General features: G+C 37.4%; 1 protein-coding gene across 1 annotated transcript; it reads right to left on the reverse strand.

The window, feature by feature from the left end:
* Positions 1-27,165, reverse strand: LOC580732 (CCR4-NOT transcription complex subunit 6-like-B). Its single transcript, XM_030979716.1, has 10 exons — positions 27,031-27,165; positions 24,320-24,517; positions 23,411-23,597; positions 15,758-15,936; positions 14,593-14,661; positions 12,359-12,516; positions 10,988-11,142; positions 9,089-9,243; positions 7,546-7,836; positions 1-6,827 (listed from the first exon to the last, which is right to left on the reverse strand). The coding sequence occupies exons 2-10, from the start codon at positions 24,504-24,506 to the stop codon at positions 6,397-6,399; spliced, it is 1,812 nt and encodes a 603-aa protein (XP_030835576.1). The 5' UTR covers positions 24,507-24,517; positions 27,031-27,165; the 3' UTR covers positions 1-6,396.
* Between the last annotated feature and the right edge of the window lie 340 nt (positions 27,166-27,505).

Raw genomic sequence — 27,505 nt, forward strand, 5'->3', positions numbered from 1 at the left:
TTTCATGTTTTTTTAGCATTTCTATTATCCACATTTTTAATAATAAATCCCAACAGAAAATGGGGAGAAAATTCAATTAAAACAGACAAGCATTATTATCCCCACTCAATGACAGACACCACGTAATCTCTCTGCACCAAAAAATGTCGCAGAAAAACCATTGAATCGGGTTGGAGAAAGAAAAAAATATATTAGACAATTCTGATACTAATCATTATGTTCCAACTCCTCTCTCTCTCTCTACCCTACATATTCTACAATTTAAGCAGCCATCTTTCTCCTAGATTAAAAAAACGCTTGTGTGCAAATCTCATCTGGAAAACTGCTTCAATTTAGACCTAGAATGCAATTATGCAATAAATTATCAACATTCGTAAAAATCATGATGCCACCTATAAGCACCATCGCTTCAATGCCAGCCAATTTTATTTTCTGTTTTTAAAAAGTGCTTTTTGTACACTTTAAAAACTTGGCTCACCAAGAAAATGTGTGGAATGAGAGCTTTGGATTTTAAAAAAGAGGTAGGGAAAGAGTTTCTCCTGATTTTGATCAAAAGAACTTTCACAAACAAATCAAATCAAATAATCAATTTTTTAAATTGGAATTTTTTGAAACAGACATGTATCCACTTGGTGTCAACTAAATATCACATACTGCAAAAAAAAAATGTGCCATAATATAATGTGTTTCTACCAAACAATAGAGTATCTCAAATTCATACAATTATTCTTGAAGCTTATTTTCCATAATATTTTGAATACAATCCATAATTCATAGCACATTCAACTATGTAGCATTGAAATAAATGTGAAATATAAGTTCATATTATTATTTAGCATGTCCAGATTAATTCCAAAGCCCTTGTTCCAAAACATAGTCTTGGCTCACCATCGAACCGATTAACTTTAAATCTCCTATCAGCTAATGTTGTGATAGGTGTTGACTTCAGAAGAATCCATCTTTCCTGACAAACCCCACATACAACAACAAAAAAGATAATCAAAAAAATAATCAGAACTTGTTCGAGAGATTCGCACCGATCTGATCTCGATTGTTCTGGACCCGACTGAAATCAAAGAGATTCAATTGTACAAGAAAAAAGTGGAATGCTTGCTAATCGACGTCACACAAATCTGCCAAATACTGGTTAAAGGTTACTCTGTCAAGACTGTGTTTACACCACAGATTCCAATCGCTAAGATGCGTAAGCAGAACGTAAAAGCATTTTTCAAATGCATGTGGATGCCTATAGTGTAAATGAGGACAAATTCATTAATATATATGCATATAGCTAAATGTGTGCCTTCTGTAGCAGTAGATGGTCTTCCGTATTTCTGATTGCGAGGTGGATTTATGGACCAAAATTTTCCTTCTAAATGTGAGTCTCATTTGAGAATAAATAAATGCACCCCATTTTGAAAGTTGTTAAAGCCAAGTTGGCAAATTCTTTAATAATTGGAGCTAGTTAGTTGACATCTGTTTTGCTGATGTTTTTTTTTGTACACATCTAAAATCTGGGGATTTAAGGAGAACCATCATCTTGTCTGTTCACAGCCAGAAGGGCGTTAACTGTGTGATTAAAGTTTGTGAGTTAATGCCCTTCTGGCTCCAAACAGATGATATTCTACATCGAAAGTTTTCTAAACCCAGTTAATTTTCCTATTGCTTTGATACTCAAAGGTGTTATAATAAATAAGAGTGTGTGTAATCAAGGTTACTCTAAAAACAGAGCAAACCCGAGACTCACAAAAGGGTATGTTCCCACAAAACAAGCATTTGAAGTTGATTTTACGCTCTGAAAAACGTCATCTTAGAGACGGAACATGCGGTGTAGACACAGCCAGTCTACAGTTACACTACCCAAAGAACACTGAGTGAGAGAAAATCAAATAAATGCGCGTGGTAATAAACATAACTTCCTCGGCACAATATACCGAGAAAGGGTGGGGAGAAGGAAAGGGGGTGGGGGACACATATACAATACTATCTCTCTGTCTCCTAACACAAAAACATCTACCCTCCAGATCGAAAGCTCTCTCTTTTCATTTAAAGCTAATAATAATAATAAACAACATCAATCTACAATAAAAACCAAGAAGATATTAATTTCTACGTTGTAAGTGAAGTCCTCGCCGTTGGTCCCATTTTTGCTGACAGATACACGCCATCTTTCAAAAATATTTTTTTTTTTTTTAATTTCTTTAAAAAAATTTAGTCACACAATGGACAATTACACTTATTATTCAAAAGATTTCAAAAGTGATGTTAATTTGAAAGAATTTCTATGATTTTGCTTTCAGATCATGTTTTTAAGACTTAAGTTTAGCGTCTCATAAATGCCTGTTGATTACATAAAGATATGTGAAATTCATGCATAGCTATAAATTTATTAAAAACCAAATGTAATCTGTTTAATGAGGGAATGTAAGCTGAACCTTTTTGCTTTTTTTTGTAATTGCAAGACGAATTCTTAATTAAATATGTACTTGGACTAAAAATTAAAAAAAGATATGCATAGCATATATATAATTAAGTGCGAACACATCCAACCTATTACTAAACCTCATGGTAATGAACGGTTAAAGAGAAATTGCACTAAAGAGGTTATAGTTGGTCTCCCTCAAAGACTTTCTAGGTCAGGTTATGAATTCAATAGTCAAATTATGGACACAATTTCTTGGACACCAAATACATTCCACTATCTAACAGGCATTTAGAAAACACTTTAAAAAGCCTCTTGCCAAATTACTATTAAGACAAAGATGTTGTATGTCTCTGAATTGAATTCATTATTTCATCTTATGAAATCTGTGACTGAACAATAACAGTTTACTTGATCTCATTATTCAATTAAAAAAAAGCTTGGCTAGGCAAACTTTGTTTACCCTGGTTCTCACCGAGGCGAAAGAGAGAAAGCAGGCACAGCCTCGGCCGACTCCATTTCGCCTCGGGCGAAAAAAAAGGCATGACTTCCAGAGGGACGAATAGGCATATAAAAATATTCAACACATGAACAATATAACAACACACTATACACAGATTATGATACTAACTTCAACAGATACACAAGGATAGATCTGAATAGATTCCAGGCATGATTGCCGGGGTTATCTTAGTTCCCTAATCTCTGTCCATACTTATTCTTTTCTTTTTTTAAATCTATGTACAATTTGACAATAGTTTGGCTAAAAATTCTTGTACTGAACAAGCACACAGGGTCCCTCTGGAATGGCATCGGGAAAGTCCCCCATAAGAAAAGTTGACAGCACCATCACTTTAAATTAGTGCATATTTACAATCAAGCTCTGGTCCTCTTTTCTCATTGGTCCAAATTAAATCACATGCATTTTCATTATTTCATTAAAACTTACATATTCATGAAGGATGGGAGAACGGCCGCGCAAAAATGGGATGGTCGATTAGGACTTCACTTACAAAACACAAAAAATAAATTAGAAAATAAATTAGAAAAAAAGACAAATTCAAGTCTTGACATCCTAACTTCCCCTACACATCATCGCATTCTATCAACCTTTCCATAACTTCAAGTCTTTTCCCCACAAAGATTTGTGCCGGAGCACTAGAGTCTACTGCAGTGCAAAACAAGAGATATTTAAAAAAAAAAAAAGATATTGAAACTGTACACTACATATTACAGTAACAAATGCCATACAAAACGAAAAGAAAAAGAAAGCAAATGAAATGGTGGTCGACATGTAGATGTATAGAGTGATACACGCACCAGAAATCAATTATAGTATAAACCAATCTTTGTCAAGAATTTTTCGCCAGAATAATTTCATCTCCAAATGTACAATTTATTCTCAAGACCTAGGATTGCATGAATTCCTAGTTTATGATACAGATTTACAATAGAAATCATCTGATATCTTCAAAACATACGATATGATCCCCTCCATCCACATTAAAAAACTGCAATATAAGCTACGATGCCAGATTGTATGCATGCTCCTTTTGTCTGCGGTACTTGGTTATATATATTTTTTGAAAGGTATGCACTATTCTACACCTATTTCTCATCAATAGATTAATCGCCTGTAATTATTTTGAGCAAGTTCTAAGAAGAAAAGTCTGCAACAGAAAAAGTTTCATAATCAACTTCATTATTTAAGAATCATTGGCAGCAAAACTGTTTTTCACATTCTTTTAAAGATAAGAGTACAATTCCATCCCCTAACACCTGACCTAGATAATAGTTTCTTCATGACCCTTTATTATGAGACACCTATCAAGGGAGGTCTGTTTTCTTTCACAAATCCTGCTGACATTTTTTCTTAGACCAGGGACCCGTTTCACAAAGCCTTTTTTCAATGACAAATGACAAAAATCAATGACAAATCTGCTGATAACCAATCAGAAGCATGGATTTTTAGTAGCTTATGACAAAAACTGTCATTTGTCACTGATGACAAGTTTTGTGAAACGCCCCCCTGTCGTGCATCTATGTTGATCTTTGAGTCAACTGCTTTGAAGGATACTAGCAACATGGACCCCAGTCAGCTTGAAATATAAGCCATAATCTGGGAGAACTTGTCCAAGATTGAAAAGGCCACACAAGGGAAGTTAATAAAATCTTACGAAACCGGACAATTTTGTAAGAATATCGTCATCCATGCTCAATATTTATCTACGAAGTCCTGGATAAATCTGAGCTTTAAAATAGCCATATTTTTCCAGTCATCCTTGCCTATATATATATTGATATGTAAGCAGTCAAAAGCATAGCTTTGTAAATTAGTTTTCTATTTGCAGAGAATTGCACATTGGTTGGGCTTCTAAACACATAGGCCCTAGTTCACAAAGGAGGTTTAAATTTAACCCATGGTTTAAATCTTCATTTACATAACCCATGGTCTTAAATTAGCACAAAATAAGCGGGACACAGTCAGGGGTCCAATATTAGATGCGCGCAAGGCAAGGTACACTTAATTTGAGCTAATTTTAAACCATGGGTTATGTAAATTAGGGTTTAAACCATGGGATAAATTCAAACCTCCATTGTGAATTCGGGTCATACTGTCTGTTGAAAGCCAGAAGGGTGTTATATCTATGTAATAGACTTACGCCCCTCTGGCGCTCAGTAGACTGTATTATCACTGTTTGTTATGAGGGCACATATTACAAAAGATGCCAAGTAGTATGGATTGAAAAGAAGAAAAGACTTGCTCCACTTCCCAATTTGGCAACTGGATAAGAGAAGCAATTGCATAATTTATCCAAAATGCAGATTTTATTGGTCGATATTACAACACTAACAATTTGAATAATGCTACTTCTTAGGGTCTAAAGGTCACGTTCTTTGAAACTGTTGTGGTTACTAACAGGATGGTTTTTTGATTTTCTTAACTCTTTTTCTTTTTCTGGATTTTTGCTTTACATTGCCCAGAAGACAGTATTTTCTTGTATAGAGATGAATAAATAAGAATCATTGAGAAGGGCCAAGTGAAAATTTATCAGCTGCATCCGAACTGCTGGATTTTATCATATTTAATAACCCCTTTATTAATAATAGGAGGAGTAAAGAATTGAGTTCATTCATTTACTTTTCTCCTACATTTCATTGCCCATTAATGTTTGCACCAATGACAAAAAATAATAGGATGTGTGTGAAGATACCTAAAGACCTGGCATAGAGCATATCTGAACTGTACCATCAGACAGCAGTAATAAAGATTTCTACAGCGTTTGGAATAGAATGTGCTCCAAGTGTTTTTTTCTCTCTGGCAAAATAGCATCAATTTACACACTGTACAAAGTACGAATTACATAAAATTTCAAATTTACCACAAAAAACATTGCCAAGTGAGGCTTAAAACTACACGCTCCTTCACGACCAAACGGGTCCAGGACGGTTGTAGCTTTAAGCCTCGGTCTGATTAACACAGGTTGTGTGTATTTGCATACTTCAAAAACATGAAGATAAAGTGCTGTCGAACTTAGCCCTATTTCGATTGTCGGAAAAAAAGAATAACTTCCCCTCGACTGCAAAACGAACCGACTGCAATAACCCTACACGCACATAGACTGCAACACTTGGACTGTTTTATGTACAAAAAAAAAGAGAAAGTGATCTGTTAACAACACATCAAACAATTTCACCAGAAAAAACGAGGCATGAGGTATGTCGTGAATTGAACAAGATTATATCCACACAAAAAGAGCCAACACTATACAACAGGACATCTACAGTGTCAACTAACCTCCCTTCCAAAGTTCAAAGCACTTTAACTTCATAGGATGTTTTTAATACTCTTCTATAATTTACAAATTAGATACAAAAACACACAAAACCTGCATTATTAGTTTTCAATAGTTTTCTTAAAAATTCTCGAGTTCCAAGAACGAACACCACCCTGAGTCCCCTAGCTCCGCTTGCTACCGCCTCGCGAGGGGGTAGTTCGGTGTTGGATGGTAGAGTGTCGACGAGGGGGGCGACGACGGTGCCGTAGAGAGGGGCATCTCGAATTCGGTGAGGAGCGAGAAGTGATCCGAAGGGATACTGGCGTTGGGGCAGCCGTGCACCTTACTGGTGTCGATCCACTCAAAGTCCATAGGTCCAAGGTGACCCAAGACAGACATGGCCTGCCGTGAGTAGAAGATGTAATCAATGGTGCCCTTGAAGTCATAGGTGTAGTTGGTGAAGCGCATGGGGTTGTTCTGGTAGACCCGCTTCAGCTGGAAAGAATGGGAGATGTGCCCGTTGGTCTCCGAGTTGGAGGAGAAGTTGCGCAGGACCTTGTAGTTGAGGTCTTTGAAGTCGGGATGACGGACGGAGACTTTACTCATCTCGAGGTACTCAACTACACCTACAAGTGAGATACAAAAAGACATACTTGTTGTAGTGGTTTCTTAATATTCTGACTCTTATATCATGGTCTTACACCTTTCTAATCTCTAGTTTGAGAAGAGGAAGCAGGACATTATCAAGAAACATGGTTCTCCATGCATCCTTTGTGGTTTAGAAAATATTATTTATCAGCCTTAATCTCCTTGATGTAATCTTCATGACCAGAACTTGGCAATTACATAATATTTATCCTGATTGAGCTGAGAACAAAATAACACTACGAGTGGTTTTCATGGCTACAGCGAAACTTCATATCTGTTTAACCTAGTCCGCATGGTTCAAGAATATATGCTCTGCCCTCAATAAGTATCAAATTTCAACCCTGGACTTCACAATACCACTAACTCTAAAGCTAATCCGAAAGTCCAATTCACCGAAGGCATTTAAAAAAATTAAAAAGCTTTCAATCGTCTCTGGAGCAATTGTTTTGGAGCAGATGTGCCCATAAAAGAGGATTGTCTCTGCATCAATGGACCTTGACATTAAAACTTGGGTGTACAGGGATGCCAGTTATAATTGATCAGAGGGCCTGAAAATCACCTAGAATGAGCTATTTTGTACACAAAAAAGCCTAAACTATGGTCTGAAAATAACCTGCCAGGGCCTGAATTCAGGATTTTGACTGAAAACTGGCATCCCTGGGTGTACTGTGCAAGGCAGATCTACAAAATACTAACCAGAGTCAGGCAAGGAGTTCAGATCCCCGCACATCACTAATGGAATGGTCCCTGAATCTCTCTGGCCCGCACCAGTGCCTCCTCCTCCCGATCCCCCTCCGCCACCGGCTCCTCCTGCTCCACCTCCTCCCGGTCTGAAGCTGACCGACTCCTCCTCGATGATCTTCTTGAGCTCGTTCATGAGCATCATGGTCTGGATGAGCTTGACGTCGCTGTACTCTGGATCCCAGTGAATGTGGACATTCGCTACCAGAAGCTGTTGCCTGGCGTTCGCTGCTTCGTGCTGGAACGCTGTTGAGAGATTATGGAAAGGATTGATTAAATGTATCTGTTTGTTTGTTTGTTTGTTTGTTCTGGATGAGCTTGACATCACTGTACTCTGGATCCCAGTGAATGTGGACGTTCGCTACCAGAAGCTGTTGCCTGGCGTTCGCTGCTTCGTGCTGGAACGCTGTTGAGAGATTATGGAAAGGATTGATTGATTGGTCAAATGAATCTTTGTTTGGACAATCGCGTTGAAAAGAGCAATACTTAAGCTTTTCGTCTTGCACTCATCAGAGTAAAATGCAAGAATGAAACAGAAAGCCGAAATCGAACAAACTAAACAGAAACTAAAAGGAACAAGGCCCGCATATTATGAGCTTAGATTAGCCGCCTAAGGTAATGGTAAATTAGGCTTATTGCCAGCCGGTTATACCGGGATAATCGCTAAAATAATGAGCGTCCGAAAAAACTCTTTCTGTCTGCATAGAAGAGCGCCGGTTACTGGCAGGCGGTTATCTCATCAGATCAGCTCTCAATTAACATTAGAAAAATGGACCATGGGGGATCAACTGGTACAGCTTAGGCATTGTTGGCTATATAGAGGGCGCAAGTAGCTACAGTAGTTCAGTCCTGCTTTAAAACAATTGTAACTGAAGCCCTAACTCTGTATCTCTCTCTCTCATCTCACAGAAAAAATAAAGCATGGAGCAAATGTAGGACCGCCTTTTTGGTAATCATCCTATTAAAGCCTCACCGCACTAGTTTGGCCAGGAGGGATTAGACCTCCCTGCATGGTCACCGGTAGGTATTTATCTCATCAAATTCGCTCTCAATTAACATAGGAAAAAGGGGAACATGAGGATCAATGGGTACCACTTAGGCATTGTTGGCTTTATAGAGGGCGCAAGTAGCTACAGTAGTGCAGTCTCACTTTATAACAATTGTAACTGAAGCCCCAACTCTGTATCTCTCTCTCTCTCTCTGACGAAAATAAATCGTGGAGCAAATGTAGGACCGCCTTTTGGTAAACATCCTGTTAAGCAAGTCCTAAAGCCCCTCTGCAAGAGTTTGGCATCGAGGGATGAGACCTCCCCGCGTGGTCACTGGCAGGTGGTCATCTCATTAAATAAGCTCTCAATTAACATAATAAAAAGGGGATCATGGGGGACTAATGGTCACCGATAAGGCATTGATTGCTATATACAGGGCGCAAGTAGCTACAAGTAGTGCAGTCCCGCTTAAGCAAGTCTCAAGATTAGACGCTGTTAATGTCTCTTACCAGAACCTTCATAGCACCCCTCTCTTGTCTCTAGGAGTGCTGCAAGCCCAATGTTGTCTTTGGTCATCACCCTGTTAAGCATGTCTTCTGACCCTTCTGCGTTCGCCATCGCCAGCAGGTTGAATTCCACAAGGTGTTCTTTGACTAATGCAAATCTGTTTTATAAAAGACATAAAAAAGGGTTAAAAGAAAAGTTAACAAATATATTTTGTCAGTGTTATCGCAGGCTCACTGATTTCCACAAGGTTTTCTTTGACTCCAGCAAATCTGTATCAAAAACAATTGTACAAATGACAAAAGGTTTTTCAAAAAAATACTATGACTACTTTTTCCTATTCTATCTTTGAAGAAAAAAAAGCATTTTATTTTATGTGTTGTTGCTCAAAACAAAATAAAAATAGAAACAACGGTAACTAAATGAAAACAACCCCACAAATGTAGTTTCAAAGGAAACCTTAAATGTATTACATGTCGCACTAACAGCAAAGACAATTTTAGGAATCTATATTTTCTCACAATTCCTAAGATGTTAAAACTGGTACTTTGTTCAGTCAATTTATTCACATATAATTGAATATATTCAAACGCGTTTCAATAACCCCCTCCAAAGAATAGTCTTCATGCACAGGTTACCCTCAGTTTCCGGAACTGATAACATGTTTTTACTATGTAAAATGCTTGCCATTTTAACACAAGGTACATTGTTTGAAGTTCTGAACCATGACTAACACACTAAATACACAAACATTAGATTGCACAAATGGGATTTCCAGGTAAGTTCCTTCTGGGCACATGATAACAAAAGAATGACTCACTCTTTCAATGCCATCTTGAACAGGCAAGTCAAGCACAAAAAAAAAATGTGCACGTGTTTAGAGTGAACAGATACCATGAGAGCCATGAACATAACAAAAGTTAAAATTTAATTTGTTGCAAAAACTAGAGATCACAAGTCACAGAAACTGTAGATTTCTTAATTCAGATAAATGAACAAGGAACTAGCTTTGAACAAGGATATAGCAAGAGGGAGGGTGATACACCCCCCCCCCCCCTATTAAAAAAATTATGGAAGCAAAATCAACATTTTATAGACTTGTCGGCAAATTAGGAAATCCAACAACACTATTTTCTTCCTTGTCAGGAAAATTTCAGTCAGTGTCTGTAAGCCAATTTCAAAATCCACCAAACCAATCAAGACCTACTCAAAATCGACTAAAAATTGACCGATTGGGGCTATTTCGGGTAATGTAATTTTTTCTTTATGGTCTGGTGTTGGTCTCAGGCGTGTGTCTGAGGTAGGATGAAGACCACATATCTATAAATAAGGAGTTAGGACCCCTTTCCTTTCAAACAGTTTCCAATCGAAACCTGAATTAAATTGACATGTATCCAGAGCTTCACACTAACTTTTTCTGGAATGGGATCTGGGTCCTGTTTCACAGAACTTGTCATTAGTGCCAAATGACAGTTTTTTGTTATAAACTACTGAAATCCTTGCTTCTGATTGGTTATTAGCAGATTTGTGACTGATTTTTGTCATTTGTCATTGAAAAAAGGGTCCCTGGATTGAACTTTTTACATACAATCTGTGTGCATGAGCCCTACGTAGAAATTTCCAAAGTTTGGGGGTCCGGACATGAGTCCCGGATGGCTTTTAGTGTTGAGCCTTGATGTATCACAGCCTTCACAGGTCAATCACGACTCTCTAAAGACCACCCTGAGATTCCCTCGAGAGTCTTTACAAGCAGGTTATACATGTACATCACATGATAAATCCTATTCAATAGGCTTGCGGTTGCACCATGTGAGAGAGGGGGGAGGATTGCGGAGACCTGGAAAGGACTCTCAATAATCTTTCTTTCTTGAGTATGTATAGTCCTGATAAATCCTGTAACTTACTTGCTGGTCCTGAAGAATATGGCACAGCCGTCCACGTATTTCCTATCCTCCTCCGACATGGTCTTGGCCCTGGACTTTGGGCTGAAGACGCTGTCGTAGCCCTGCTGCTTGAGGGTCGGGCTGAAGAAACTGTAATACTGTTCTGTTTCTACTTCCTGAAAATAAAAAGTGAAAATCATCAAGGACCCATGAAGGTGATTAATTCATAATAGTACTTCTGCATCAATATAGTACGGGGCCCTGTTCTACAAAGAGTTGCGATTGATCCAAATCAATCGCAAGTCCTGTAATCAATCTCAAGATTGCAATCTCCTATCTCTTATGTACATAGTTGCGATTGATATCAACTCTTTGTAAGACAGGGCCTGGATACTAAAAGCTCTCATTGACTGTCCTTACAATAATACGGAACACCAAAACGATATTTTCTCTACTTTTCTTCGGTCAGGTTGAAGAAATTGCAACACTGTTTTGTTTCTACTTCCTACTAAAAAATATAATTGAAAATAAATAAGCATTAAGAGAGTGATTAATCAGTGATAGTAATCCTGCTGGGGGGTGTTTCACAAAGATCCTAAGTTGAACTTATCTCTAAGTTGGACTTAAAAATTATGGGAAGCCGTTAGCATCTATGAAAATATTTTGTAAAAGTTATCTAAAAAGGCATAAAATGTTGAATCAAAACATTCATATTTTCTATTATCAAGGAGATTTCAATTTTTCTTAATGTTGAAGTTATGAAAAGTCTAAATACTTGAATGTTTGCTTTTGAATATATTTTATTTTAAGGCTACAAATGGCTCTGGTTCTTTGTGAAACACCCCCTGGAAATATGAGTTAATGCCAATCTAGCTCACAATGAGAGGAAACTGGAGACTACAGCTGGAGGAAGTATATGAAGGAAATGAAAAGGAAGATTATAAACACAAATTATTTTAGTTTCTATAAACACAACTACAATGTGTGTATTTTCCAGAAATTATGAATAACATAAGTTTCTATTGTGGTATTAAAGTATTACTAGCATACTGAGCCAATTTGTATACATAACCCTAACATTAATCCTTAAGTTACCCCAACTGCAACCCTCATATTTTGGGCATGATGGTAACCCTCTTGGCATGGATAGTAAACAGGTAAGTATCCTTAAAGAGGCTAAAAAAGAGGCCAACCCATATCTTTAACAAAATTAAGCCCAGATGTACTTGCCATTGGAGCATACCGTAAGATTTCATTTAAAGCCTATCTGCATGGTAACTGACATAAGAAAAAGGGGACCATGGGTCACCGATTAGGCGTTGTTTGCTATATAGAGGGCGCAAGTAGCCAAAAGTAGTGCAGTGGGGCTTTAAAAATTAAATTTGCACTCACCTGGAGACAGATGATATCTGAACTGGCACTGAGAATCTCATCCATGATCCCTTTTCTCCTGTACTCCCACTCCAGTGCCCATGTGGGGCAGTAGGCGTAGATCTGTTTTGTGGCGTACTTGTCGCACAAAACGTTGTAGCTCATCACAGAGAATATAGCTGCAGGAACATGTCAAGGAAAAGGAACAGGGTTAGTAGACTTATGGCCTTTTCACACAGGGGTAAAAGTCATCAGCTATTTAAAGCTATTTTGTTTATAGCTCTTTAACTTTAACTTAAAGTAAATTTTTTCCTGTGTCAACATCAAAATATACGATGTTCGGATAGATACAAAGTCCGTATCTAGAGGCAAGATATTTTGTGTGTGAACGAATTTAATCTAAAGCCGTTTAGGTTAAAGCTCTTTAACTAAACAGCTTTAGAGTAAATTTTCCCTGTGTGAACATCAAAATATACGATGTTCGGACAGATACGAACTTGGTCAGAGCAGGCTGCAAATACAAAGTCCGTATCTAGAGGCGAGACATTTTGTGTGTGAAATGATATACAGGTACGTCCCTAACTGGGCAAGCTAAGACCAGCGCCAATTAGCCCGCGCCAATCTGTCTGATAGTAAACACCTGCCGCTTATAGCAGTGATCTCTAACAACCGCACCAAAATTGTCTGTGTGTGAATGATATCATAAGTAAAGCTTTACAGAATTTTAGCCCTGTGTGAAAGCGGGAAGAGATCTACTTGTTGGATAGATCATTGTAACTCATCAGAGAGAATATGGCTGCATGAACATGTCAAGGAAAAGGCAGTAGGAATAGATCTGTTGTGTGGCGCACAAAACGTTGTTCATAAAGAAACCTGGATCAGGATTGGGTTATTGCTCATTGTGTGTTTGTCTGATCATACTTTTGTTTTTTTACGACTTGTCTTGCCATAAGACCCATTAACATCAAATCTAAATGACATCCAAAGTAAAACATGAAAACTAGACTTGGTTTTATCCTGTCATACTTAACAGACTTCATATTTTTTTTGACCAGAAAATCTTTTCAGTCAGGAATGATATTAATGAATTATAAGTCTGGTTGTCAGACTATTCAGGAATTTCTTATCACTGATCCTCTGTGATATAATTCAATTATGCCGTCTACACTTTGACAATTTTGATGATATTCATTAGCATTTATATTAAAATGTTGCAATGTCAACCGCCAATTCATTGGCAACTGTGAATAGATTGAGAGATTGAAATAATATGTGTATACAGAAGGGTGATACACAAAGCTGTAGGTCTGTACGGCTCTCATCACAATTGCAATACTGTACATCATACAGTAATGCTTGAAATAAAGTAGACAAATACCACCAAGGCACACCAAAGTCTATCGAATAATACATGCAGTCACACGTGACACAGTGTGAGACTGTCTACTTTCTTTCATGCAATACTGTATCTACCATCAGAATCTCATTTCTTCTTTCTACGTCTTCTTTCTACGTCTACTTATGCCCTTCTGTCATCCCCTACCCCCGAGGGGCAGGTAAAAAGAGATATAAAACAAGATACACATATACACATACAGGTAAAGTGAATATATAATATCGATGCGATGCTTGCACTGATAACTTATTCATCTCAATAACGCCTTTATCTCTCGCTAATTGCTTGTTATCAGAAAACATGGTTGCGTTGTAAAGGGCAAGCTTAGCCCAAAGTGGTGACTTCTTAGTAGTAGATTTGTAAAGCGCTTAGAGACATTCGTATTAAGCGCTATATAAAAGCTAAATATTATTATTATTATTACAGAAGATCCATCAAATTGGATTCAGTGCTCAAAAAAATGTCTTCACTTCAATTTGGCAACCAGATTTAATTTTTTTTTAATTCTCCGTAGGTGGGAGCATTTAAGGATTTGGTATTGTAAAAGTGTGATTTTCTCATAGTGATATAAATAATCTCTTTAATTGTTTTTAGCAGACCTTTTTTTTCTCCTTCAATTTACCACAGCTTTTGGGGAGCTTTCAAGTGCTATAAGAGTTCAACACACTTTTTTTCCCTTAATTTTTTTTTCATCTTTTTTTTTTCATTCATTTTTTTTAAATGCTTAAAAACATGAGGCATGGTACCGAGTCAGCTTGGCACTGAAATCTTAAGGTTCACCAGAACATGTCATTAGATTCAAGAGTTTCCCAGATTAAGAACAATATCTATTTATGATGTATTAGTTATGGAATCTTACCTGATGGTTTATTTCTGTTTGGATTTGATAGCTGGATCCAAGGCCTTGCTGGGGGCAGTGTGCCTGGGGCTATCAGGACAAATAAAAATAGAATATATCATGTTAAAAGAGAGAAATCAAATCATACAACCAGATACTATCAAAAGATAAAACATTCACTAATTTTAAAAGCATGAGGCATTATGCAGCAAGAAATTTGCAAAAACCTGGCAAAATTCAGTTTCTTGTGCAGCACAAAACTTGCACACATTTCTGGGATTTGATAAATTGTGTGCATTAATTAGAAAGTTTTGAGAGTATTAGTAAAGTGTATTCATAGAAAAATACAAAGTTCTACAAATCTGCACAATAATATAATGTAGTCTGATTTTAGTACTGTTTAAATGGTCCCTGGATAGTTACATGCATGGAAACAACATGTGGCTATCTAGATCGACTTCCGATAACAACTGTCGATGCATTTCAAACATGAATGACTTGTACATGTAAACCACGTAAGTTCAATCATACAGCTTCTAATTCAACAGCCAATCTAACTTCAGATGATTCATGGTCAGTCAAACCACAACCACAATCAGTCAAATGTGAATCATTTCAAAACATAATATAAAACAACCAATGTCTAACATGGCACTTGTTTGATTGATTGATTCCATCAGTGGGGGAAAACTCGATTAAGAACACTGCAAGGGGTTGTTTAAGCCAGAAATCAACAGCGTTCATCGCTGCTAATTCAGGGGAGCAGGCGCCCATGGGCCAAGCAAAAGGTCGACATCCCGTGATGTGCTCTCACGGGTTAGACGGTTGCCAGGTGTGCAACCTCTTCCTTAGATTGGAAATCAACGTTTTAGTGGTATTTTCTAACACACCTGTACATGTACCTGTACTTATTGTGAAACAATATTAATTGTGCATGATTTTTGTTTCCGTCAGTTTTTCACTCAGGCAAAAATAAAGGTTGCCAGGCAGAAATTAAGGAAGTCAGTAGCATTATAAATATCCACGACCTAGGATGCAAGGGGAATTCCCTTCAGATTTGACTAGTACTATACTGTTCGGCGTACATGTGTGCACATATGCATGTACATGTACCGGTATATGGTCTAAAATGATAACCCACCTGAGTTCAATCATGGCACAGGTAATAGATAAATGTGAAACTTACGATGTATGTGGTCTAACATGTAGGAGAGGAGCTTGTGTGTCCCCTTGGGTTCATTGTAGATACCCATGACATCTGAGGCAAGGGGATTTCCCTTCAGACCTAGCACCTGCAGGGTGATGATGAGCCTCCCCAGCTCGTAGGGCAACAACCGCAGCTGGTTGTTGTTCAGCATTAATTCCCTGAGGTGGGGGAAATAAGAGATGAGAAAAAGGAAACCATGATAAATCGGCGAGCACACTGTACATGTGAGGTATACGTGTGTTGGCAAACGTACAATGTTGAGAATTACAACATTAATGCTGGCACATTAAGTCATGAACATGGGTGTGAATTACCCACACGTGTCACAAAAGTTCAAACTCTGAAACTATACCGGTAATCACCCCTTCCCCCTTCCCTCCAGCCCCGAAAGGAAGAAAAATAAGTTTGCAGGTGACACATTATCACACATATCAAAAACTTGGTACACTCAAATTACTTTTTCAAATAAACTGTACCTTTATACAGGGCTTGACACTATTAATGTAGACCCCCAGGACATACGGGTACCCATAAATCTAAATCTGGAGTATGGACCCCCCAAAAAAATTCTGAAAGTTTTACATAGGGCTCATGTTTACCGACTCTTAATTGTTCAACCAAGACATATTTTATCATAATTATTAAATAAGAAGGGTAGAATAAAGGTGCAAATGTGGTTCCAACTGCCAAGTGCCATAAATATTAAGCAGTTGAGCAACCTGTTTAGAAAATCCTTTGTTCGATTGTAGGAAAAATATGTTTCTGCTCAAGTGGAGGGGTGAACATGACTACATGTACATGTATGTACAGTATATTATCCACAGACTTTCAACTGTGAAACCCATTGTCTTTTTTTTTTTAAACAGATGTTTGAAATATATCCAGAGAGAGAGAGAGAGAGAGAGAGAGAGAGAGAGAGAGGGGTGCTGGGAGGCAAGATTAAACAAGAGGTAACAATGGTACAGGTATAGGTAAAATACAATTTTTTTTTCACCCTTCCAGGACAGGATTTATTTTTAGGGCTAAACGGATCACATACATTGTATTGTCTTTAAAATTGGCAACAACATTATTTTTCTGTTATTGCTTTATTTCTCTACTAAATTGTTATGTCTCTGAAAACAATAGACACGAGCTGGAATGTTGTCAAAAAGTGAAAAGATTACCAATTTTTATTTCAAACTCAATGCGGTGCCAGAAGGGTCAAATCTGACTGACGTGAGCACTATACAAGAACCCATTATTATTATTATTATTATTATTATAAAAGATTTTTATTCTCCTTTTCAAAATTCTTGGCATCAAACAAAAGATAGTCATACAACAAATGAAAAGATTTTTGTTTGCCCTCTCTACTCATGCATCTGGCATATTTTTTAGGGCTCTGAATCAAACGCTACTGAGCTAAACCACAAGATGTGGAATGATTGCCGCGAAAGCGTAACACATCTAGTTATTATGATGATTTTGATCATTTGGTGCTATTCCTTCATGTTTAAATGTACAGTGTGAATGGGACAAGGACAATTCTCATCATCCTTGCTGGAAAAATAACCATACATGTACAGTGTATGCATCTTCCTACTGAACAATGGATCATTCTTTAAAATTGTAGGGATTTTCTTCCCCTATATTCAATGCAAAATAAGTATTTTAAAACAAATTAAAAGAAAAAAGAACAATCATTTTTTATGACAATATCACCATGTTGAACAAAGAGGAAGGACAAGGAAACTTGGCACATATCCAGACACATACATTGTATAAAACTTCTATTTACATTGCACCTGATAGTCCACAGAAAATTTGCATGAATCAGTTCACGATAAAGTCAACAATCCCTTTTCAGAGAATTTGTAAGAGCAATCCTTAGTTTCGATAGTCGATACAGAAGCAACAGAGTGTTTATTACTGTTTAATGCCAGCAAAATAAACCACGGTCCACAGGCCCACACATGTACATGTTGTACACTGTATGTAGAATTGTACATGTACCTCCTCTATGAAAAAGGGCATTTAGAGAGAGCTTCTTGAGTATGGGGGAAGGGGCATATATTATTCATAAATTTCATACCCCTTGTAAATTTGATGTGTTAGGTGTTTTTTTATTACTCAAGAATGAAAAAAACACTGGTTGAATGAGGGCATTTGTTGTTCTCAAGAAACTTTTCACATACTTTGAAAATTAAAAAACTTAGTAATGACTGATAGTATGAATAATTTAGTTGTTGACTACCAGTTGACTACATGTACATGTACATTAATGTACACAGTGAGCAGAAATATGCTGGTTCAGTTTTATGGAACCCTTTATTAGTGTAATGTAAATAAGTGCAAATTGCTGAGTTCAATTGGCCATAAAGACACATTACATATATGTTCAACACATGTACAGTACATACATATTTGAATTGAAGACATAAAATTCGCCTACATCTACAGCACATTGATCAACAGTTACAAATTGCTACAAAAAAGTCCCTACATGTTTTGGGGTCATGAAACATGTACATCTATGATATAGGACTACAATGGACTAATGTATATCACATGCACATGTACATGTACATGTGTCAGCAGGCGGTGAAGGCATACTACTGTACTAAACTTGGCATTTGCGGTGAAAAAAACTTGGCAACTGCGTATTCGTGATGAATGCATAATAACCAGGCCAATAGCAATTTAGGGTTGTGTATTGAACATGTAATCTCCAGTGTAGAATTCCAGTAAACAAAATAAAATTGATTATGTACACATTAAGCTTTTTGTCTGAGTACATGTACAAATGTAGGCCTTCATGTACTTGGAACCCACATATAAAGTTCATCCATTCAAGGAATAAAGGAACCTTAACACAGGGGGTCATGGCAAATTCAACAAAAGCCTTTATCAATAGGGCATTGAGTGGTTAACAATGTGGTTTCCAATGAATACAAGTTGGGACTCAAGGCACGTAAGTATAGGGAAATCCCTTCATACACATCAGTGTGTGGGAAGGTGACTGCATTGCACCTCATATACACAAACACACACAAACAATGAAAACGAAATCGTGTGGGAGGCTGATGCAAGCCGAGCCAGCGTTCCTTCACTTTGATGACTACATGCATCAAACATGTCCTTGTTTGATGAATAACAAAAGAGAGCATTTATAAAGAACTTTTGTACTTGAAATAGACAGTAATCTCCTGAAGAGTACCTTTACAATCCTTTACTCTGCCAGGTTATGAGTGAATTGTAACAGCATGGAGAAGGCAATTGATTGTTGTGAGGCCAATATGTTTTTGGACACTTGCCATGTAGTCCATCATAATGTATTAGAATGTATCTAGTATTAATATCTAGGATGTTTTAGGCAGGGGGGGGGGGGGATCATGGTTAGCAATTAGCATCCCCACCCACTTGGGTCGCCTGTAATGTACAGTGTAAGCCTGATTTTTCTTCCCCTTTTTCTTTCTGAAAAATTACGAAACCAATACTGATCAAAATCAAATCTTTTTCAGAAAAAATAAAATATAAAAGCTGGCGGCCATCTTGAAAAATAGCCAGGAGATATTGGAAATTTTTGAGAGAAAAAAAAGGCAGTATGATAAACATGTTTATTTGATATTTTGGTAAAAATATTGTGTCAAGTTAGGTATGCATAAATACACATGTAAATACTACATGTGGTATTGGGTACACATACAATTTCTAAACACTTTTGTACTATAATTTACGGTCCAGCAACTCTGTATACTTATGTAAATGAATCTGTCACCGTTTTCAATTCATGATATACTACAGGGTTTCTGCAAGCTCAGCAACTCTACATACATGTACATTTACATGTACTGCAGAACCAGTCAAATTAATTGTATTTGAGACACATCAATATTAAGTGAATACAATACAAAACACCTCAACCATTTACTTTCATATTTCCACTGTGCAGTGAGGTTCACATTGATAGGCAATTACGATGTACAGGCACATGTAATATATGCAAGACTTTACGATAGTAAAATATCACAAATTTGTTTTCATGATTGCATACATGTACAGTACGTGTTCACTGTACATGGCAACTTCTTTGCATTAATAAAGCAGGTCTCATGTAAAACAGAAATAATTGTGTACACAGCAAAGATCTTTCAGATGGCAGCTAAGAATTGACACAACATCCAAGTAACAGCCTGAACATGCAGCTTCCGCCAATGTGACATCACAGTAAAAAAAACTCCCAATTAACGTTATACATGTAAGTATATAACTCGTCAGGCTTCCTGTTTTCTCAGTACCCGTCCAAACATTTGCCTCCCTAAATCAATATTTCCTCCCCTGTGTTATCATTCCAACTGAAGACTAACGCTACAGCCACATTTCCACTGCAAGCACAAAACATAGATTTGTAACTTTTTCTGTTATTCCTAAATTTTTTATAGGAAGTTGATTTGCTAAAATGCTAGGAAACTAATTAAAACACAACAAAAAACCTATCTTTGGAGAGTGTTTTTTTTAACAGCAGCCGAAAACTCCACCAGTTATTTCAGTGTAAACGCGCACGCTCATAACAGCAGTGAACTATTTCGTGTTTTGGGTCATGTGACTCGCCTCACCTGCCAATGCATGCAGAGCAGCGACAAGTGGTGCATGCAGACACCTACCCCCTACCCCCCCCCCCATCCCTCCCCCCTCCTCCAACACAGAATAAACAAATGCAGCAGGTTTAATGAGGTTTTTTCTCCAGTGTTGTAAATTAATGGTAATTAAAATAGAACAATGGTTTTTTCAAATTGGTTTTTCTGCACACAAAAAGTGTAATTGACAGTAAATGGGCCTTACATCGACAGTACCGGTACATGTATCAGAAGTAAACACAAATGACACTGGAAATTATCGCCTCTAACAATTTAAACAAAACAACGAAAGTAATTTAACAAAACCTAAACATGGCCTATCAAAATTTGAGTTTTCTTTTTCTTCTACTTGATGTACATTGTAATTTTTTTTTCAGAAGATATTTTGAAGATATATTTTCCATCTAAACCTGAAAGTGTGAATGGAATTCTACATCTCAAGGGGAAAATAGAAGCAGCCTTTTCACACACAGCTAAAATCCATCGTAACTAGAGATTAGTATAAACATGTTTAACTCAACAGTTTCAAACACCTTTAAGGAAAATTTTCCGTGTGAACATCGTTTATATGATGTTCGGATAGATACGAAGTCGCGATTCATATGCCCCTCAAAGCAGGCTGCAGATACGAAGTTCGTACCTAGAGAGCTTGACATTTTGTGTGTGAACGGTTTAAACGTGTTTAAACTGGATGGAGCGTGTGCTTCGTTTGATATGACCTGACCTTCAATGCGCAATGGCACTACTGCGCATTTTAAGAGCAGAAGTTAATCACGAAACAATTAACGATCGCACCAAAATTTATGTGTGTGAATGATGTCTTTAAACTAATCATGGTTATAGAATTTTAGCTGTGTGTGAAAAGGCTGAAGAACTCGCAACCAAAACTATGATTGGGAGGAATGGGAGCTACAAGTAATATGATACTACAAGTAATATGACAGTACAAGCACTTTTGTTAGAATTGGTATCAAATGATGGTACTTCATTCCTTTCTAGTATACAAAACAACGGGTATGCTTTATACATGTAGCCTACATGTACATGTACTGTACATGTACAAGTACTGTACTTTGTAAACAAGGATTTTGACATGATTTATACATTTGTATTTGTTATCTTTCTCATAAATCTCATCTATTTCATCAAGCTTTGCTACCTGTACCGGTATATGAACCAGATTACGGTACATGTACATATAAACAAGAAGTTCAACAGAATTTATCCATTTTGTATTTGTTATCTTGCCGATAAATCTCATCTGTTTCAACAAGTTATGAACCGGTATATTAAATGTATGGCATGATTGGCATCATGTTTGATGTTAGGTTTGTTTATGTCTGATCTGTGATCCTACAATGATTCATACAGGTGTACATGTAGTTTCTGAAAATTCATCCCCATTATTAAACTTATCCAATTCATCTATTACATTTGTGTCATCCCATTTAACAACAAAGGAAAGGAAAGTTTTGCAAGTGGAGATTATGAGTACTGTAGCTGTCAACGAAAAAAATACACGGTGGCGATGGGCGATTCGCCCCCTAAACCTCTGCAATCGCCACGGTAAAAATCAAGACAAGGGCAAAAAAATTGATATATAATGAAAAATCGCCCCCGCCATGAATTGATATTCCCTAGGAATTACAGTAGTAAATCAATTTATTGATGTGTCTGAGTGAAATCTCTGTTCCAACTACCAACTCCAAAAACTACAAAAAATTTGGTTGGTAGCTATATGAACATGTACAATATTGCATAAATATACATGTGCTCTCTGGAAAAAGAAAAAAAAGTAAGAAAAACCGTTCTAGAAAGTTTTGAATGTGTCATTTTTTCTTCATCACCACATTATTCTACAATCTTACCACCATCACTATTGTTTAACACTCTTCATCATAATCACTGAATTTATAGATTTCCTGAATAAAATCTGTAACAGCTTCATTATTATCAAGCAAAGTTGAATGAGTTACATGTACCTTCAATTAAAAGTATATACTCTAAAGAGAATAAACACCAACATCTTACAATGTGTACACATCATGAAAGCGTACATGTAGCTTACGTCATGAACATCAACATCACCATGGCAATAAGATAACTGTGAAAGATGAAGTCCATCTCTAATTACTAAAAATAGGCTTCTACGTGTACCGGTATGTTTGTTGTTGTACACAACAGATTTTCACGTAACTTGATGAAATTAGACGCCTACATGTAGCTTTATCTTCTTTATACAAATTTATTCATTACCTACAATTTAAAAAGATCCATATTTATCACCAAGAAAACAATTCTCTGATAGGGGTGGGGGTATGGTCTGATATCTCAATCAGTGGCTTTTATGAAGAATTATCCTAGTGTTGCTTGAGGACATGAGTACATTTACAGGGAACTGCCAACATCATTTAGGCCAAGTATCTTTCTCATTAACAAATATCTTTCTCATTATTACCACAATGGTAATAAGCCCATGAAAAAATACACGGGGCTCGGGGCGAAACAGCCCACGAAGTGCCCAAATAAGCCCCCGAAAATCAGAAAAGAGCCCCCATAAATTTACAGAGTTCAATGAAAAACAAATTTTAGAATGTTATTTTCAGGCAGACAAGCTTGAAAAGTAGCCCCCGGAATATAAACATTAATTTTTTCCCTAAGGAACCCAAGTACCAGAGAGAGATAAGGTTCCAAATGGTATGCTCCTAAGCTTGTTATAAATACGACAGATCTAGTTCAATGAGATGATTAAGCTCATATCATCATCCTCATCATCATTAATCATCACTGTAATGTGTCATGTAGAACTGTAATGTGAACGACATGATTGTAAGTGTAAAACAATATGATTATTAATTTATTTTTCTGCAAAAAAATGTAACACATATTCTGTAAATCATTGTTTTCTGACCAATAAAACGTATCAAGATAAAAAAAAAAATCATCATCATTAAAACAAAACCAATTAATAGAGTAATATGGATCAATATCACTGTGGTGACTGACAACATACCTGAGAGAGATCAGGTCCCCTATCTCTACCGGTAGGCTCCTTAGCTTGTTATACGACAGGTCTAGTTTGATGAGATGAGTTAGCTGACAGATATCAGCAGGCACTCGGGTCAGTTGATTGTCAGTCATGTACAGCACGGTTAAATGGTTTAGTTTCCAAAGCTGCGGACTAATATTGCGTATAGTACCTGAACAGAACAAAACAGACAAGCTTGTAGATGTGTCAAAGTCAAACCATATTATCAGATCCATGTTTGTTTGTTAGTTTTTTTTCTCTAATTTGATGGGGACAACAAAAAACAAAAACGCAAACATTGGGTTCCTGCCCTTCTCTACCAGATAAAATTCTTATCTAATAACCTTTTTCTATCATCACAATTTAGAAGAATTAATTATTTTAGTAAAGAGAATGAATGATGTAAAATTACATTTCTTTAAAAAATATTCATACATATTTTTTTTGAATAACTTAGTTTCCAGAATTTTTCATGACTTCAAAAGGAGTTCCATGACCACAAGAGCACAGATGACGTCATCATCAATACTATAACTTTTTTCATCATCATCATCATCAATTCTTTAATATATTGATGAACCAATAGACCAGCATATTCAAATTTTATTCACACTGATATTGTTGACAACCTGTAAGATTGCTTAAGGCTGGTCTGACATAGCAACAACTTACAAGTAATGCATGCAGAGCGGATTCCAAGTTTTGCAGTTCATTCCTTAATAAAAGGTTCATAGAATACCTTGTCACCAGGTCCCCAGGAAAGAAACATCCATGAACTTGAATTTATATGTCAGTAAACCGGTCTATCAACCCATTGCTTACCGGAACCTGATGTTCCCTGAATTAAGGCTATGGGGATTAGATAATTCAGTAATCAAGGGTTTAACTGCTTACCTGTAAGTTCTAGCCCCTCCCAGTGCGACTTCTTGCCCCCGATCACCTCGTCCTGTGACATGATTCGATGGCCCCTAGTCGTAGTCGATATCCCATTGTGGCCCTTGTGACTTCCAATCCCGATCCCGATCCCGTTGTGGTGACTGTGATTGTCGTACTTGTCTTTATCATATTTATCTTTGGGCATCCTGGTGGCCTCTGAGATGTGAAACATAGAGAGAAATCAGCAGAATGAAACATTAATGTGCATTTAATAGACTATGATTGTACAAGTGGAGTACCGCATTAGAGAACTGAGAAAATGTAACACATTTATATAACTTTGATCGTCTACAATGAACAACCTACGATATAAATACTGAACAACGAGGGCATGATCATATCATTTTTGAAGAGCCAGAGGTTTGTGTGTGTGAATGATCAACTTGTCTGATGTTAATTGTTGATAGGGTGTCTGATCGCGCACCCGATGTTGTGTGCTAAAATACTTCCCATAGAGATTGCACGCATCCATGCAGTCTACATGCATTGCGCGACCATGAAAATTGGTCAATGATTTTATGAAAAAATTGAAATTCAAACCTTTGGGGCTAGTGATCCTGAAGGAGAAACTCAATAAATGAGGTGTCATATGAAGAGCAGGTTTTTCTCCATATTCCCCAAAGGGACACACCCCCAAAATTCTAAAAATATCTTGGTCAAAACAGCGATTTAAATGTTGTTTGCATCCTAGCTCCAAAATTTGCCACTTTCCTGAGCTGCGCCCCCCGGGATTATGTCCGGCTAGACGTAAGAAAAATATGTATGCACTTATTTTTTCGCTAGCCCCAAGTGATCACTTGCCCCAACAGTTTAAAATACCCTTCCCACATTTTTGGAATCAGCTAATTAGGGAGGTGTGAGCTCCGCTCAGACCAAACCATGGTTACATCCCGTAACATCTGCGTGTATAGTGAATGAAAGTATGGATAGCCGTACTAGTCAATGGCACAGCGTGGCTCAAGCTGCAAGTTGTGCATGACATGCGTACGCTATGCATACGCTTGCATATCGCGCGATACAGCTGTTTGGCTCAATTTAGCAAAACAACATGACTCTGCGTGTACGTCTTTTTCGTCGATTCTGAGCAAAATCCTATGAATATTGCAGCGTTTCGGAGGGGCTGTATCTTTTGATAGAAACATTGGTGAGACTTGAAATTTGAAATGTATTATTCGGATTACATTTTTAATTCAAATATCAATTGAAAATTGAAAAATCGTTCAGACACCCTATTGTTGATGTGGGGTTTTGTCAATGACGGCTGCAATTGACCATGTACATTTACATGTACATTGTACACGTAAAAGTGCCATTGGCAAAATCTGAGGGACAAAAATACCTCCTACAAAAACAAAGTACATGTAGAATGATCCATCATCTTATTCCAATATATTTTCTCCCAACTTGGTCTACATCGCAATGATCGCACGCCTATGTCTTGCACACAAAAATCAGGACTTCTTTCGTGTTTGCGATAAGTACTCATATTCTGGTTGAGTGCAATTTTTCGTTCAGAGATTCGAGCGCTCGCCCACTATTGTTGTTATCAAGAATTGCTCACACTGAACACAAAGCGGCTATTCTCTAGGATTGACAACAGATTTCCAATTCAGAGCTAGTTGAACAGATTGAATTTTCCTGCTATTTAAGTGTCATCAATCAGTAGGGGTGCTGGTCCGAGAATGAGGATCGTCAACAAAGTTATCCTCATGAATGCGGACAAATCGAGTCCTAAAAGATAAGGATCCGCCAAAAAATTTGCGGACGTTTTTTTTTTCTATGGCGCTATGCGGTGGTAGGGTTCCGGATCCATGCACTGGGTTGTCTATCTTCCGAAGGATTTATCGTTCATAACGTGATAGTCTCTGTGCAAAGTAAGTGCAAAATGCGTCAAGGAGCATCATCACGGAATCCGTTTTTCGCATCACCAATGCGCGGATCAAAAATAAGAAACGTCTGCGAAAATGCAAACTATCCTTATTTTTTGCGGACAAGTCTGTTCGCCTTTACGTAGATGAACCTTGTCGAAGCGAACGTTCCTTGTTTTTTGGACCAGCGCCCCTGTTATTACGTGTCATCAATTGTCACAAATGTGCTGATTTTTTGTGAATTCTCATGAGTTTCGTACATTGGTGTTTGAGAATTCTGAGGATCAATAAAGGGTGTCTTAAACTCTTAATATTTTTCCGACACACAATGCTGCTATTCACCACACGAGTGTCGAGTGGTGAATAGCGAGAAGACAAAATCATGTTCACTTCTGAAGTTCATGCCTCTTTTTGGAGAACTCAATTTCCCCCAGTCATTGACAATCCCCAAATCCTCGACATTCGCACCTATTATTCCTTAAAACTTCTCACGTTTTCAAAAAAAAAAGTTATACAACTTGTAAATTTAGACTACACTTACAAAATTATCATTTATCAAAATCATGTCGCCTTGCAAACTCACACTAGCCTATGCACACACACATACAGATCATACGCAGTCACCATAGACTCGCACACGTTCTAAATGTAATGCATGTCAAACAAAGGGCCTCCATTGGAAAGCGTTACTTACAAAACTTCACTTCCACAACACGCGAATTCAATGCCAATTTATACCCGTTTCATGAAGGGATCACACTCAGTAACCGTCCACAAAATTAGTTGAATACCTGGACTTACCTTCATGGAGTCGGTTTTCACCAGTTCAGGAGGCAAAGAGACAAATAGTACATTTAGTTATTATGTTTTCCTTCAGCAATTTCACAAAATGGCAGGCAAATTATATTTCAAGTAAATCACCATTACGTACGTACGCGTCCGTTCGAGCCATTTTTTTACGCACAAACACACAAAACACACGTACGCACGCTTGAAATGCACGATGATAGTACAGTATGGGGACACTACACTGAGGGATTTCAAGTTCGGTGTCGAAAGCTGGTGTTGGTTCACTCTCTAAAAATCAAATGTTGAAAAAATATCAAACCAAAGGCGGTGCTCCCGAAGCGCCAGGTGGGGGGGGTGTACACAGTGTCGTGCCCTCCTTCACTAATTTAAGTATCCCCAAAGGCGCCCCTTTTATTTCTGATAGGCGCCCATTTTTTCTTTCTGTTTATGAAGTGCCCCGGCTTTTCACCTTAAACGCCCCCATAAA

Source organism: Strongylocentrotus purpuratus, unplaced genomic scaffold (assembly GCF_000002235.5).
Source record: "Strongylocentrotus purpuratus isolate Spur 01 unplaced genomic scaffold, Spur_5.0 spur5_scaffold_10, whole genome shotgun sequence".
NCBI lineage: Eukaryota > Metazoa > Echinodermata > Echinoidea > Camarodonta > Strongylocentrotidae > Strongylocentrotus > Strongylocentrotus purpuratus.

What these genes read in the sequence shown, in the direction of transcription:
- LOC580732 (XM_030979716.1), bottom strand. Translation starts at nt 24,506, where the DNA reads ATGCCCAAAGATAAATATGATAAAGACAAGTACGACAATCACAGTCAC. An exon ending in AAACAGAAATAAACCATCAG is followed by an intron (nt 12,517 to 14,592) that starts GTAAGATTCCAT and finishes ATGTTCCTGCAG; the next exon opens with CTATATTCTCTGTGATGAGC. An exon ending in GAACTCCTTGCCTGACTCTG is followed by an intron (nt 6,828 to 7,545) that starts GTTAGTATTTTG and finishes TCTCACTTGTAG; the next exon opens with GTGTAGTTGAGTACCTCGAG.